The 16,966-nt window shown below is 46.0% G+C and overlaps 1 protein-coding gene and 1 pseudogene across 1 annotated transcript in view; one reads left to right on the forward strand and one right to left on the reverse strand.

Annotated features, from left to right (window-relative positions):
* The first annotated feature begins 259 nt into the window (after window positions 1-259).
* Window positions 260-16,966, forward strand: part of ZNF367 (zinc finger protein 367) — a 35,300-nt gene continuing 18,593 nt past the window's right edge. The window contains exon 1 of the mRNA XM_034967808.3: window positions 260-3,950. Coding sequence (XP_034823699.1) covers window positions 3,534-3,950 — 417 coding nt within the window. The 5' untranslated portion in view covers window positions 260-3,533. The remainder of the gene's footprint in view (window positions 3,951-16,966) is intronic.
* On the reverse strand, window positions 13,193-14,920 carry LOC103784902 (ribosome biogenesis protein NSA2 homolog; annotated as a pseudogene).

A 16,966-nucleotide genomic window follows, 5' to 3' on the forward strand; every position in this document is an offset into this window, starting at 1 on the left:
ATGATCTGCCCACCTCGGCCTCCCAAAGTGCTGGGATTATAGGTGTCAGCCACCGCGCCCAGCTGAAGGGGCCTATATTTTTAAGAGTTGAAAATGCTACTTTAGTAATATAGTAAGTATCCTGAGATAGGTTTCAGTATTTTTCAGAATTAATATGTATTGTTGTTACCGGAAAGGGGTCCTGATCCAGACCCCAAGAGAGGGTTCTTGGATTTCTCACAAGAAAGAATTCAGGGCGAGTCCGCAGTGCAGAGTGAAAGCAAGTTTATTGAGAAAGTAAAGGAATAAAGAATGGCTACTCCATAGGCAGAGCAGCCCTGAGGGCTGCTGGTTGCCCATTTTTATGGTTATTTCTTGATGATATGCTAATCAAGGGGTGGATTATTCATGCTTCCCCTTTTTAGACCATATAGGGTAACTTTCTGACGTTGCCATGGCATTGTAAACTGTCACGGCGCTGGTGGGAGTGTAGCAGTTGAGGACGACCACATGTCACTCTCACGGCCATTTTGGTTTTGGTGAGTTTCGGCCGGTTCCTTTACTGCAACCTGTTTTATCAGCAATGTGTTTATGACCTGTATTTTGTGCTGACCTCCTATCTAATGCTGTGACTTAGAATGCCTTAACCGTCTGAGAATGCAGCCCAGTAGGTTTCAGCCTCATTTTACCCAGCTCCTTTTTAAAATGGAGTTGCTCTGGTTCACAGGCCTCTGACATTATGGGCTGTTAATATCTGAGACAGAACAAAGACATCAGGAATATGATCCATACACTTCAGACAGCTTCCTCATTGCATGAAAATGGAGCCAAACAAGCAAAGATCTGGTATGACCTCAGCTTTGCTCCGGGAATCACCTTCTGCCCAGTTCACACATTCCTGGCATGTCTTTCATTCTCTTGGGGAAGAGAGCAAGTGGAGTTGCCAGGTTACTGTTGATGAAGGGCAATTTTTAGAAGCAGAAAGTCAGCATCCTGTGCTGGATGATTCATCTTGCCCTCTGGGGCATGCTCTGAATGTTAAACAGTAACTATTTGTTGGTGATTAATCTGTTGGATTTTGCTCAACCCCTAATTCGAGTGTCCATGATGGATAGATCACTTTTTTCTTTACACTACTTGTCAAGTATAAAACAGATGGATAACATTTCCGTTCCAACTGATTCAGAAAAATATGTTTTTTGGTATTAAACTGTAAAAACAAAATGTATGTTTACTAAATTAGGTGAAAGTAGGGCTGAACTTTCAACTTTCTAGATCAACCATTACAATATGAAATTTGCCCCTAAACCCTGAAAGTTTTGGAATATGAGAAACGGGATCGAGAAATGTGTGAGTCCCATTTTTCAGCCTTTTCCTCCTTTTGCTCAGCAGACACTGAATATAATCCACAGGCAGTACAGACTTATTCTTCCAAAGGATTTATTATGTAATCTTGTACAAGCCTTAACTTTTCTCATTTATAAAATGGGAAAAATATCTTCCTTACCCAATTGTTGAGTGAACTGTGAAACATCCATATGTATTATTGTGTATCAGTACATATATGCTATTTTTGTAGCAGGCCTCCAGAAAATGGAGGCTATATACTGTTTCATTTCTTAAAAGGATACTTTCACTTGGTTCAAAGTTCAAAAGATACAGTTATATATTGTATTTCTTGAAATCTTTTCACTTCTGTTCCCAGCCACACAATTTCCCTCCATGATCCATGTTTCTTTTGCATCTTGCCAGATATTTTATGTACGTCTAAAAGTAAAAACGTATTTTCCCCACTTTAACAATTTTACATAAAATCACACTATTGCTTGTTTTGCCTTTTAAAATAAAAATACATTTTTGAAATTGTTCATATCAGTACACAGAGTTTCCTTTATTTGTTTTTAAACAATTGTGGCTTAATTTAGTCATAGCTGTGCATTTGTGTGTCTTTCACAGAGAGAAAAGCTATTCAGCTTAGTTATCTGTTATTATGCAGTCGTGTTCTAACTTAATTACCAATCCTAACCCTTAACCAATGGATATTCATTCATCCATTCAGCAAATATTTATTGAGCCCCTACCGCGAATCAGGCGGTGCCTGGGAATCTGTATTCCCAAGAACAAAACGCAGCTCCCCAGGCCACATCTAGCGGGTAGGAAGCCGGGCACCCCCTCCGCCCGGTCCTTCCTCTGCGGCCTGCGAGCCCCACCCGGGCCGCGGTCGGCGCCAGCCAGGCGGGGCTGGGGCGGGGCGGGCAGAGGACGTTGGGGCTCCGCGCGTCCCGGCGCGAGTACTAGGACGCGGCCGGGGCAGGTCGGGCCGAGCAAAGTAGGGCGCTGCCCCGACTCCCGGAGCAGCCGCTCGGTAGAGCGGGGTCGCCGGGGTGGGGAGATCCCCGAGGCAACTTCGGGGCATCAGTCCAGGGTGAGAGTGTCTACTCTCGCCCGGCTCTTGTGGCCTCCGCGCCGCGAGCGGCCCGCAGGGACTTCGGAGGCCACTTCCTGAACTCTCCCCTTTCCACAGATGGGGAACCGGAGGCCCACAATCGGCCCGGGGGAGTCAGGGCGGTGCTGACAGGGCTGGTTCACAGAGCGTGCAACAGCTGAGCAGACGGAACTCGATTAAGAAACCAGGCACGCCGGGTGCCCATCAGGACCTCGGGCAGCAGAGACTCCAGCCGCCGGGCGGGTGGTGGGACCGAGGGCGGGGCGGGCGGCGGGGCCCCAGCCCTTTAAACTCCCTGCGCGCGGGAACCGCGGCCCAACAACCAACGGCGGGCGGGGCCGAGCGGGGCGCGCGCCTCCACCGCCCAACGATCACCCCCCCCCGACCCCGCCCCGCCGCTGTCCAATCAGCCGCCGTCTTGCCGCCCTCCCCGCCGCCCGTCTCCTTGGCCCGGACTAACCACGCGGAGGGACGGCGGGGCGGGGCGGCAGGCGGGTGTGTCCGGGCGAGTGCAGACGCCGCGCGCTCCACTGGAGTTTCGAACGCTGTTGGCCCTCCAGACAGAAAAAAATATAAGAGCGGCGGCCAATGGCGAGGTGGGAAGGACCCGCGCGCAGACCCGGCCCCGCCCCGGCCGGCTGGAAAGAAGGCCAGGCCTGGCCATTGGCTCGCGCCGCCTGTCACTCGCCGGTGCGGCCAGCGGGCAGCGGCCTCGCGGTGACTGGTTCCGCCCAGGCGCGAAATGTAACGCGGGAAAAGCCGGGGCAGGCACCGCGGCGGCAGGTTGTTATTTTTGGGGGCTCAGCGCCGCGCGTCCTGCTTTCCTGTCACCGCAAGGGCCGGGCCGCCCGCTGCTTCCCACCCCTGCAGCCTGCGCTGCGGAGTACAAAGAGCGGAGGGCGCGCTTGACCTGGGGCTGGGGTCCAGCCCTGCCCGCCGGTGCCGTCTGCTCAACTAGTTAGGTGGCTGCTGCGCAGGATTCCGGGAAACGTCAGTCTGCCATGAGCCGGCAGGACTGAGCCTGCGACTCGGAGCAGAGCGAGCGAGGGGCAGAGCGGTGCTCAGGAGTGCGGCCCGGGGCCGCCGGAGCTGCGGGTCGGGCCGGGCGATGATCCGGGGCGTCGAGGCGCCCATGGCGGAGAACCCGCCGCCGCCGCCGCCCGTCATCTTCTGCCACGACTCTCCGAAGCGGGTGCTGGTGTCGGTCATCAGGACGACCCCGATCAAGCCAACGTGCGGCGGTGGAGGGGAGCCGGAGCCGCCGCCGCCGCTCATCCCCACCAGCCCCGGCTTCAGCGACTTCATGGTGTACCCGTGGCGCTGGGGCGAGAACGCACACAACGTGACGCTCAGCCCTGGGGCCGCGGGGGCCGCCGCCTCGGCCGCCCTGCCTGCAGCCGCAGCCGCCGAGCACTCGGGGCTTCGTGGCCGGGGCGCGCCCCCGCCCGCCGCCTCGGCCTCCGCCGCCGCCTCGGGAGGTGAGGACGAGGAGGAAGCGAGCAGCCCAGACAGCGGCCACCTCAAGGTGAGCGGGGCGGGCGGGCGGGACGCGGGGCAGCCGGGGCCCGTTAACGGCGCGGCGGGCGGGGCGGAGTTGAAAACGCGAGGTCGATCCGGCCACGGCGGGGGCTGCGGCTGACAGGATGCTGACGTCACTGCCGCGCGCCAAAAACCGGCCCCAGTCGAGGGGGGGGGCTGTCACGTGACAGGCGGGAGCGGCGCGGGAGACCGTCCTTGCGGCAGGTGCAGTGGGCGGGAGCGCGGCCCGGGGTCGCTGGGGAGGCCGGGTCAACGGCCACTGACATCCTCCCGGCGGGCTGCCGAGTCCTCAGTTCCGAGAGGAAACGAGAGGGATGAGGGCCTTGAGTTGTTCCACCGACTGCGAGAGGGAAGGGAGCGCACAGTGTTTGCTCCATTACTGCAGATCGCCCTGGCCCTGTTAAAAGATGCCCTGCAGAGACAGCCGAAGAGCAAGAAAGGACTTCTGGGCCTGTTCTGCGGCTGAAGTTGTGCCTTCGCTGCCTTTCATTTATCCAGCATACTACTTGCTAGGTGTTGAGAGCACATAGTGGAATGGGACGCTAAAATTGCTTGCAGTCTCCGACTGCTTAAAGCTGGGAAGGTCGTTACCACTGGTTCAAACCTATTTTACAGATCAGGCAGCTGGGGCTTACAGTGATTAGTGAGGCGACCTTCCCACGATCGCACAGCTCAGTAGTGGAAGAGCGGGGACTAGGTCGAGGTTTTGTGGCTTTTAGTCCTGCATGTGTTGGGGGTGACTTTCTGCTGACTTATACTGAACTCTGTAGACTGTAAGCTCCAGGTGAGCCAGGAGTATTTCTATCTAGAAGACTATATGACTTTACTACCTTACATTTTGTAAATGCTCAATAAAGGTGCTCAAAAAATATTTGTGTAATGAATGAATGGTGCTAACAGAAGGGTAATATCCAGGTTCCATTTGTTAAGTGGCTGTATAAGATAAGCAATTTGCAAGAGATAACAAGTAAATCACATAGTGGATAACTGCATCTGTATCAGCACATAATGTATAAGTTGAAACGAGTTTGATCATTTTACATGCAGTCACAAGGATGTTGAAACTACATTGTTTGGGTTTTGAGGAAATTGATACATTTTATGTGGCATTATTATTAAATAATTATAAGGTTATAAAACTATAGGTTTTTATACACTTCAGCTCTTGAAACTGCACCTCAGTAAACATTTGAAAGAACAGAACCTGGGCCGGGTGCGGTGGCTCACGCCTGTAATCCCAGAACTTTGCGAGGCAGAGGCGGGCGGATCACGAGGTCAGGAGATCAAGACCATCCTGGCTAACACGGTGAAACCCCGTCTTTACTCAAAATACAAAAAATTAGCCGGGCTTGGTGGTGGGCGCCTGTAGTCCCAGCTACTCGGGAGGCTGAGGTAGGAGAATGGCGTGAAGCGGGAGGCGGAGCTTGCAGGGAGCTGAAATCAGGCCACTGCGCTCCAGCCTGTGCAAAAGAGCGAGAATCCGTCTCAAAAAAAAAAAACCATAACACAGCCTGGTGAGGTGGCTCATGCCTGTGATCCCTTCAGGAGGCTGAGGCTGGGGAATCACTTGAGACCAGGAGTTCAAGACCAGCCTGGGCAACATAGACCGCATCTGGCGGCCTGCACCTATATACCTAGCTACATGGGAGGCTGAGGCAGGAGGATCACTTGAGACCAGGAGTTTGAGGCTACAGTGAGACATGATAGCACCACTGCACTTCAGCCTGGGTGACAAAGCAAGACCTCAACTCTTTAACAAAAATTGAAGAAACTTGCCAGGTGCGGTGGCTCACGCCTGTAATCCCAGCACTTTGGGAGGCTGAGGCGGGTGGATCACCTGAGGTCCAGGAGTTCGAGACCAGCCTGACCAACATGGTGAAACCCTGTCTCTACTAAAAATATAAAAATTAGCCGGACGTGGTGGCGGGCGCCCGTAATCCCAGCTACTTGGGAGGCTGAGGCAGGAGAATTGGTAGAACTCGGGAGGCGGCGGTTGCAGTGAGCCGAGATTGCGCCATTGCACTCCAGCCTGGGGGACAGAGTGAGACTCCGTCTCATAAAAAAAAAAAAAAAAGAAGAAGAAGAAACTAACGATAGAAGCGTTGATAGTATTGCTGAGTATTACTAAAGGCTACAGTTGCTGTTGGGCTGCCTCTAGGTAGCCCCTAGTGAGATGTAAGATGGATGGGTATCCACCGGGTGGGTGGCTCACGCCTGTAATCCAAGCACTTTGGGACACCGAGGCAGGCGGATCACAAGGTCAGGAGATAGAGACCATCCTGGCTAACACGGTGAAACCCCGTCTCTACTAAAAATACAAAAAAAAAAAAAAAAAAAAAATTGGCCAGGGGTGGTGGCTGGCGCCTGTAGTCCCACCTGCTCGGGAGGCTGAGGCAGGAGAATGGCGTGAACCCGGGAGGCGGAGCTTGCAGTGAGCCGAGATCGTGCCACTGCACTCCAGCCTGGGCGACAGAGCAAGACTCTGTCTCAGACAAAAAAAAAAAAAAAATTTGGATGGGTATCCTAGGTATTTTTGTGTTAACCATTTATAAGTTTTAGTCTTTTAAAAAAACCACTAAATTAGATTATGTAGTTGAACAATATAAAGGCATACATTCATAAGTTCTTGTGTAAGATTTTGCCTTTATGGTTTTATTCTTATAGATTAATCTAGTTCTGGATCACCCAAGAAGATTAATGTTATATAGATGAAATCTATAGGTATGTTGTTTTTGGCCTAAAACAGACTTGTCCTTACCCAGACATTTTATAAAAATTGCTAACTGTGGCCAGGCGCGGAGGCTCACGCCTGTAATCCCAGCACTTTGGGAGGCTGAGGCTGGCTGGTCACGAGGTCAAGAGATCGAGACCATCCTGGCCAACATGGTGAAACCCTGTCTCTACTAAAAATACAAAAATTATCTGGGTGTGATGGCACACCCCTGTAGTCCCAGCTACAAGGGAGGCTAAGGCAGGAGAATCACATGAACCCTGGAGGCGGAGGTTGCAGTGAGCCGAGATCGTGCCACTGCACTCCAACCTGGCCACAGTGAGACTCCGTCTTAAAAAAAAAAAAATTGCTAACAAGATGCATGGGTTTGAATTGTATTTCCATGCTGTACACCTCTTTCCAGAGGTAAAGTATACCAACGGTTGTAAAAAACATGTAAAAGTGAAATGGCTATTTTATATTTCTGCTTTTTTCCTTTCTCATGTAGTTTTTCCTGTTGTAACTTTCATAAATTATTTGGTAAATTGATTTGAATATGTCTTTCTATTGATGAAGCAATCCACATGCAGCTCCAAAAATTCATTTATTTAGCTTTCCCACCGTAAGACAGAAGGGTCTGGAATACACCTTTATTTAAGAAAGTTGCTAGCTAGACTAAGCTTTGTGGGGGCAAGAAGGAAAAAGAAAAAAATAAGGAAGTTGCTTAGTTTGATTTGTGGTCAATACACTGAACTACAAAGATAGAGAGTCCCAGCCTGTTTTACTGTTTTGCTTCTTTAAAGTACTTGTAGTTCTTTATCTCCATGTGCATCATCAGGGAATTGTGCTGAGTCTGCTCATTTTTGGGGAAGAGAGGAGACAAGTCTGCAATATAGCCAGTGCCAATAACATTCTCCCAATATGCCACATAGAGGCACTAACAGCTGTGGGTTTGAGAACAATATTTGCGTTCATTTACTGTCTATTCTTTGCCACTGCTCCCAGGGGAGGTGTCAGCGTCTGAGTCCTGCACGCCCTGTGTCAGCTTTCTCTTGCTCTTTTGATTGTTCCTGCCCAACACTGCCTCCCTCGCCTGTGGGAACACCTACCAGCTTATTTTGGCTGCTCATCACACGATTGCTTAGCACTGTTGGCATATAATTATATATTATCTTCTTCTGGATTGTAGAATTCTGAGAGGGAAGAAAGCAGGTCTAACTGCCTTCTGCCACAAGTTGTTCCAAGGCTCCCCACCTTGTCCCTGTGCCCTCTACTAAGACTGCATTTGAAGTTACTTCTTCACTGGGGCTGGTGGGGTCTGGCTTCTCAGATACTATTCACCCTACAGGATCTACCGGCTGCCGTATCCTACTTCCCCTTTCTGTGTCACCTGAACACTTCAAAACCTAGACTGTACATACTGTTACGAATAGCTGATTTTTAAATACTTTATACGTAATACATAAATTCATAGTATTTATGAATAGTAGTGTTTGAGCACCATGTTAAACCTAACATCATGTTAACATAGTAGGCACTATTTATTGCCTGGCACAGAGTAAGCATTTCATAATGTTAGCAGCAAACTGCTGGGCTCTGTGTTGAGCATTTTGAATTCTTTAATTCATTTTATCCTGTTTACCTGATGAGGAATGAGAAATTAGAGTCCCCAAGACAAAGTCTAGTTAAGATTGTATGGTAAGTGGCAGAACTGATCGGAACCTTCTAGAGTCCCTGTTCTTAGTCCCTATACTACACTGCTCCTGGGACTATCACATGTAAATAGACTTCAGGGGTTTATTTTTGTTTTTTAAATATTAAGCTGAGATAAGTAGACATAAGAAATACATACTATTGGCTGGGCATGCTGGCTGATGCCTGTAATCCCAGCACTTTGAGAGGCCAAGGTGGATGGATCACTTGAGGCCAGGAGTTTGAGACCAACCTGGCCAACATGGTGAAACCCTGTCTCTACTAAAAATACAAAAAAATTAGCTGGGCATGGTGGTGCACACCTATAGTCCCGGCTACTCGGGAGGCTGAGGCATGAGAATCACATGAACCTGGGAGGCAGAGGTTGCAATGAGCTGAGATTGTGCCACTGCACTCCAGCCTGGGCGACTAAGCGAGATTCTGTCTCAAAAAAAAAAAAAAAAGAAAAAGAAAAAAGAAATACATACTATGTATAGCTTATCTATGTCTCAATTGAGATGCTTTATAAAAGTGCACTCAATTCAATAAACTGGAATTAAAACTTGAGAAGTTGTGAAGATAGGTCAGGATGGGAAGTAGGTAGTTACAAGTTAGGAAGCATGTATGCAAGTCATGGGAAGTTTGTATCTAAATCTGAATGTGAAAAGGTTCACACGCCTCCCTCTGAGACCTATTTTTGTTTTCCTTTTAGGTTGTGCTTGTTCCCTTTATTTGAATTCTACTTATAAAAATGTGTCAAGGACTTTTAGGTTTTTTAGTTATCACATGACTAAACACTTTCAAAATCACTAATCAACCTTCTAGAGGTATGGAGATTGTTTTTAAAATTATAATTACTAAGGTATGCAAAAGTTTTTGGCAATTTAATAATTTTGTGTTGCGAATCGTCAACAGTCTTGACAAGATCTGTCCTTAGCCTCCAGGTGCACTTGGCTGCTGAGTGTAACACTCTGTAATTGTCCGAAGATGCCTAGAAACATGGTTTTCTCGTTGTTAAGGCCAAAAGGAAGAGGGTCCTCTTTAAGTAACATTGCTTATTTTAATATGTATTGTTAAAAGATGGTCTTTATTCATTTATTTAGGGCATTATATGATTATTTGTTTTGTCTTATTTTCTGAGCTAAAAGAATGCACTTATTAATTAGCTGGGCATGGTGACGCTTGCCTGTAGTCCCAGCTACTTGGGAGGCTGAGGCAGGAGAATCACATGAACCCAGGAGGCGGAGGTTGCAGTGAGCTGAGATCATGCCACTGTACTCTAGCCTGGGCGACAGAGCCAGAGTCCATCTCAAAAAACAAAAACAAAACAAAAAAACCCGAAAGAATGCACTTAGTGAACCCTTCCCTGTATATGGCCAGTATGTTGTATTATGCTGTATATTTCAGCACTCAGTCCATTTCTCATTTGGAAAATATAAATGTGTTGCTGGTGGCAGAAACAGTCTCTTAGAGTTGCTGGGAGGCAGCCATATGGTTAACTTTTTTTTTATGTTAACTAATCAGTTATTTCAAATTGCAAAAGTCAGCAATATGTTCTTGCATATTTATTTGTTTACTTATTTTTTATGTTTTTCAGACGAAGTCTCACTCTGTCACCCAGGCTGAGTGCAGTGGCACTGTTAGGGCTCACTGCAGCCTTGAACTCCCACTCTCAAGTGATCCTCCCACCTCAGCCTCAAGTGATCCTCCCACCTCAGCCTCCTGAGTAGCTGGGACTTCAGGTGTATATCACACCTGGCCTTTTTTTTTTTTTGTAGACAGGGGTCTTGCTATGCTGCCCAGGCTGATCTCAAACTCTTGGACTCAAGCAATTCTCCTGCCTTAAATTCCCAAGCAGTGGGATTACAGGCATGAGCCACGGCGCCCAGCCTTTCTTACATATTTAAAAATACTAGGAAAGGGATCCTTTTATGGCAGAGGACTTGTATCACTAAGGTTTTTTTGTTTGTTTGTTTGTTTTGAGACAAGGTCTCACTCTGTCGCCCAGGCTGGAGTACAGTGGCGCAATCATGGCTCACTGCCGCCTTGGCCTATCGGGTTCAAGTGATCCTCCTGAGTATGGGACCACAGGTGTATGCCACCACACCTGGCTATGTTTTTTTTTTTTTGTAGAGATGGAGTCACACTATGTTGTCCAGGCTGGTCTTGAATTCCGAGTTCAAGTGATCCTCTTGCCTTGGCCTCTTAAAAGTGTTGGGATTACAGGCGTGAGCCACTGTGGCCAGCTACTATGGTTTTTTTGTTTTGTTTTGTTTTGTTTTCTTTTGTTTTTGACAGAGTCTTGCTCTGTTGCCAGGCTGGAGTGCAGTGGTGCAATCTCGGGTTACTGCAACCTCTGTCTCCCGGGTTCAAGCGATTCTCCTTCCTCAGCCTCCCAAGTAGCTGGGACTATAGGCGCGTGCCACCACACCCAGCTAATTTTTTTTTGTATTTTTAGTAGAGACGGGGTTTCACCATGTTGGCCAGGATGGTCTCGATCTGTTGACCTTGTGATCCACCCACCTCGGCCTCCCCAAGTGTTGGGATTACAGGCGTGAGCCACCGTGCCTGGTCTATGGTTTTTTTTGTTTTTGTTTTTGTTTTTTTTGAGACGGAGTCTCTCTCTGTCGCCCAGGCTGGAGTGCAATGGTGCCATCTCGGCTCACTGCAAGCTCCGCCTCCTGGATTCACGCCATTCTCCTGCCTCAGCCTCCCGAGTAGCTGGGACTACAGGCACCCGCCACCACGCCCGGCTAATTTTTTGTGTTTTTTAGTAGAGACGGGATTTCACCGTGTTAGCCAGGATGGTCTCGATCTCCTGACCGCGTGATCCACCCGCCTCGGCCTCCCAAAGTGCTGGGATTACAGGCGTGAGCCACCACGCCCAGCCAGGCCTATGGCTTTTTTTTTTGAGACAGAGTTTCACTCTGTCGCCCAGGCTGGAGTGCAGTGGTGCGATCTCGGCCACTGCAACCTCCGCCTCCCGGGTCCACGCCATTCTGCCTCAGCCTCCCGAGTAGCTGGGACTATAGGCGCCCGCCACTGCGCCCAGCTAATTTTTTGCATTTTTAGTAGAGACAGGGTTTCACCATGGTCTCGATCTCCTGACCTCGTGATCCACCCACCTCGACCTCCCAAAGTGCTGGGATTACAGGCGTGAGCCACCGCGCCTGGCCTGTGGTTTTTAATTGTCCTGATTTCATGTTCTGTTTCTTTCTTAACAGAATCAGCTCCTATTTTTATTGATCACAGATGCTATATTCTTTTATATTTATTTTGTACTTATTAAAACAATTATTCATGATATGACCATAACCAGCAATAATCCATGAAATTATTGTGGCTTAATAAATGATGGCAATGAAGATTTCACTCCTGTGTAGCTCCTTCTGTCTAACTGTGTTAATAATTTTAGCAAGCAAGACTTGAGCTATATGTGGCTACTGAGGATCATAGCCAAGGAGTAAAGAAGATGAAAGAATTTGATGACCACCAATCATGGCCAGAAGTTGATTTGTTAATTTGTACTTTAATAAGTCATGGTCCATTTAGGATCTTGCTAATTCCTGTTTCATTATGCATGGGAATTTCTTGAGTAATTAAGTAAGGTTGTTGAGCTTTTTGTTTCATCAACAGATATTCGTTACTAACCCACTGAGTCAGTTAGCTCAGGCTAAAAAGCAGGCTGCAGAATGCAACTTCAAGATGGCAATCTCAGCCTCAACATGGCTCATGTTATGTGTCCTGGGAGGGTTGACCACTGGTGTGCTCCACATTCTGTTCATTCTAGGATCCTGAAGGAATCTCTCCAAGCTGGGACAGATGGGTCTCAAAGCAGAGAGAAAACAGAGATGGTAGAACCGTATGTTGTATTAGTCCATTTTGCATTGCTATAAAAGAATACCTGAAGGTGGGTGATTTATGAGGAAAATAGGTTTATTTGGCTTGTAGTTCTGCAGGCTGTACCAGAAGCATGGCACCAGAATCTGCTTCTGGTGAGGGACCTCAGGGAGCTTCGAATCATGGCAGAAGGTGAAGGGGAGCAGGTTTCACATGGTGAGAGAGGGAACAAGAGGGTGGGGAGGAAGTGACAGGCTTTTTTTAACAGTCAGATCTCATGGTAACAATATGAGCGAGCACAGCGTCTAGATGTTCATGAGGGATCTGTCTTTATGACCCAGACACGTTCCACTAGGCTCCGCCTCCAATACTGGGGATCAAATTTCAACATGAGATTTGGAGGGGACAAACATCCAAACTACACATGCTATTTTCACTCACATTTTATTGGCCAAAGCAAGTCATATGGCTAAGTTGCACTCTGGACCCACAGTGAAAGGGGCAGTGAATGTTTTTGCAATAATATCTGCCACAGTGCCTTCTGACATTTTAAAAATTGTGGCAAAAACCCGATAATATTTTCTACCTTAACCATTTTTAAGTATACAGTACAGTAGTGTTGACTATATGTAAACGGTTGTGCAGCAAGTCCCTAGAATTTATTCATCTTGTAAAACAAACTCTATACTCACTGAACTTGCCTTTTCCCCGCCCCTCTCTAGTCCCTGGCCACCACCACTCTTCTAAGAGTTTGATGACCTCAGATACCTCATATAGGTAAAATTATGCAGTATTTGCCTTTTTGTCACTGGTTTGTTTTACTTAGCATAATTTCCTAAAGGTTCATCCATGTTATGGCATATGGCAGGATTTCCATCTTTCTGAAGGCTGAGTAGTTTTCCATTGTTACTAACACACTGAGTTTGCTTAGGCTAAACTGTGTATAGCACTATTTATCCATTCATCAGTCAGTGGACATTTGGGTTGCTATCGATTGTGAATAATGCTGCAATGAACATAAATGTGCAAATATCTCTTTGAGATTCTGTTTTCATTTCTTTTGTATATGTAGCCTTCCCACATTGTTTTTTAAAAAATATTTATTATTTATTTATTTATTATACTTTAAGTTCTAGGGTACATGTGCACAACGTGCAGGTTTGTTCCATATGTATGCATGTGCCATGTTGGTGTGCTGCACCCATTAACTCGTCATTTACATTAGGTATATCTCCTAATGCTATCCCTCCCCGCTCCCCCCACCCCGCGACAGGCCCGGTGTGTGATGTTCCCCTTCCTGTGTCCAATGTTTATTTATTTATTTATTTATTTATTTATTTATTTATTTATTTTGTGTTCCATTAAAACTTTATTTACAGAAACAGGCTATTTGCCAATATTTTAATCTATTAAAAATTACTCACGTTGGCCGGGCGCGGTGGCTCATGCCTGTAATTCCAGCACTTTGGGAGGCTAAGGCGGGCGGATCAGAGAGATCGAGACCATCCTGGCTAACACGGTGAAACCCCGTCTCATTGGCCTGATGAATCTTTCATATTTAGGTGGTTTTCTTGTAAAGCCATCTCCAACAAAGCACACGTTAGTAACTATCCTCTTCCATGCCTTCTTTCCTGTTCGAATAACTTTTAATACTTCTGCTTCTCCCTGGGCACGTACTTTAGGCAGAGGGACTTCCCATTTTCCCGCCTTCTCTTTTCGTTTCTGTTTAATCATATTGGAAGGTACTTTAGCTCGAGATTGTCCCTCTCTGTCCAGCAGATAGGCAGGTACTGCTCCCTGTGGAGTCTTTTCATCATTCTTTTGTTTGGTGTTTTTCTTTTCATGCATCTTTGATAGTCTTTTTTTCATTTGTATTTTCTCAGCATGGCGCTGTTTATGTTAAAGCTTAGCCTTCAGACCAATCATTTTCTTTGCCTTCTTTGAACGTTCATGAGCCTCTCGACTTTCCTTCTTTCTCTTTTTCTCATGGTAATCCAAACGGTATCCATAGCGTTTACGGTGTAATTCAATATATTCGTTCTGTGGCATGGTGACGGCCGCAGAGCCGCCAGGAGCAGCCCCTGGGGTGCGAAAATGCTCTCAATTTTCGGGTCTCAAAGACCCACAAGCCCACGCCACGCAGGCCGGGACAGGAAAGCTATTTATTTATTTAATAATAGAGATGGGGTCTTGCTATGTTGCCCAGGTTGGTCTCTAACTTCCGGCCTCAAGCGACCCTATCACCTCAGACTCCCAAAGTGCTAGGATTACAGATGTGAGCCACTGTGCCTGACCCCCACGTTCTTTTTTTTTTTTTTTTTTGAGATGGAGTCTTGCTCTGTCACCCAGGCTGGAGTGCAGTGGTGCGATCTCGGCTGACTGCAAGCTCTGCCTCCCGGGTTCACGCCATTCTCCTGCCTCAGCCTCCCGAGTAGCTGGGACTACAGGCGCCTGCCACCATGCCCGGCTAATTTTTTGTATTTTTTTAGTAGAGATGGGGTTTCACTGTGTTAGCCAGGATGGTCTCGATCTGTTGACCTCGTGATCCGCCTGCCTCGGCCTCCCAAAGTGCTGGGATTACAGGCGTGAGCCACCGTGCCCGGCCCCCACGGTCTTAATCATTAAAAAAGTTAACTGTAATGGCTAATGAGAATTTACCAACATAAAACATATTTCTTCAGTTATTAATAATTTTTAGGTGTTCCTGTTTAGTACGCTGCCTGAATCTAAAGACTAAAGGAAAAATAGGTAAAGACTTCATTAAATCTTTTGAAAATTTTCTTTAGACTTTCAGAATAAAAGTAGTAAGTGTACAACTAATTTGAATATTCATGGTATAAGACTGAAATCAGGTCATTAAGTTGTGCTGCATATAGATTTTAATGTCTAAGGATTTTCATAAAACATGATTTATCCTAGAAGATAATTCATCCATGTAGGGATTGAACTTTTCTTTCAATGTGAAAATTTGATTGAAGGGAATTTTGCTGTAGCTTATTACTATCCTTCAAGGTTTCAGGCTGATGTTTAAGCTTTTGGAAGGCTTTGAGTTTTGATATTGAAAGCCCTAAAAGCATCTTCATTTTAGAAGTAGTTGTATATGATCCTTTTATGATTTTTTTTCATGTAAATTGTATGTGTGAAAGTTCACTTAACTGGGAAACAAAGTTTCTTTCAAGTAAATGTTTATTTTCTATTAGTTTTAGCTGTATAGAAAAGCTGTGAAGGTAGTACAGAGAGTTCCCATAAACTGCACACCCAGCTTCCCTGTTAACATCTTACACTAGTGTGGTACATTTGTTAAAAATTAATGAACCACTGTTGATGCACTAGTATTAACTGAAGCCCATAGCATATTCAGATTTCCTTAGGTTTTTAATCAATGTAAAATTACATAACATTAAATTAATCATTTTAAAGTGTACAATCTAGTGACATTTAGTACATTCATAATGTTCTAAGAGTTCCAAAACATTTTTATCACCTCTAAAGAAAACTTGATCTGTTAGGCCACGATTCCCTGTTCCCTACTACATGCAGACCTTGGAAACCAACAACCTACTTTCTGTCTCTATGGATTTGCCTATTCTGGATATTTCATTAAATGAAGTCACATAATATGTTGCCTTTTGTGTTTGGCTTCTTTTTTTAGCATACTGTTTTTTAGGTTCATCCACTTTGTAGCACATATTATTTTCATGGCTGAATAATTTCATTATATATGTATACATATTCCATTGTGTATGTATATGTATATATATATGATATCGATACAAAACTATCAAACTTTTCCACAGTGGCTGAGCCATTTTACATTCTCATCAGTAGTATATGATGATTCCAATTTCTCTACATTTTTTATAAAAAAACTATTTCCTACTTATTTTCCTTTTTTTCTCCCAGTATAGTATAACCTAGTTGGTGCAAAGCAGTATCTCATTGTGGTTTCAATTAGCATTTTCCTAAATGATGAATAATTTTGAGGATTTTTTTTTTTTTTTTTTTTTTTTTTGAGACAGAGTTTTGCTTAGTTGGCCAGGCTGGAGTGCAGTGGTGTGATCTCGGCTCACTGCAACCTCCGGGTTCAAGCGATTCTCCTGCCTCAGCTTCCTGAGTAGCTGGGATTACAGGCACTCGCCATCATGCCTGACTAATTTTTGTATTTTTAGTAGAAACGGGGTTTCACCATGTTGGCCAGGCTGGTCTTGAACTCCTGACCTCAGGTGATCCACCCACCTTGGCCTCCCAAAGTGCTGGGATTACAGGCGTGATACACTGCATGTGGCTGATTTTCAGCATCTTTTTATGTATTTGCTGGCCATATAACTGCATTTGTTGGCCATATAACTGCTTTGGAGAAATGTCTGTTCAGGTCATTTGCCTATTTTTTAATTGAGTTTTTTGTGTTTTTTGTTGTTGTTGAGTTCTAAGAGGTCTTTTTATATCCTTGATACTAGGCCCTTATCAGATGTATGGTTTGCAAATAAATAATCTCCCATTCTGTAGGATGGCCTTTCGTTTTCTTTGTAATGTCCTGTGATGTACAAAAGTTTTACATTTTGATTCAGTCCAATTTATTCTTTTGTTGCTTAGTTCTTGGTGCCATATCTAAGAATCCATTAAAAAAAATACAAAGTCAAGAAGAGTCATCCCTGTTTTTATTTTAAGAGCATTACAGTCTTTTTTTTTTTTTTTTGGAGACGGAGGCTTGCTTTGTTGCCCAGGCTGGAGTGCAGTGGCGTGATCTTGGCTCACTCTGT

The sequence above is a fragment of the Pan paniscus genome, chromosome 11 (assembly GCF_029289425.2).
Source record: "Pan paniscus chromosome 11, NHGRI_mPanPan1-v2.0_pri, whole genome shotgun sequence".
Taxonomy (NCBI): Eukaryota; Metazoa; Chordata; class Mammalia; order Primates; family Hominidae; genus Pan; species Pan paniscus.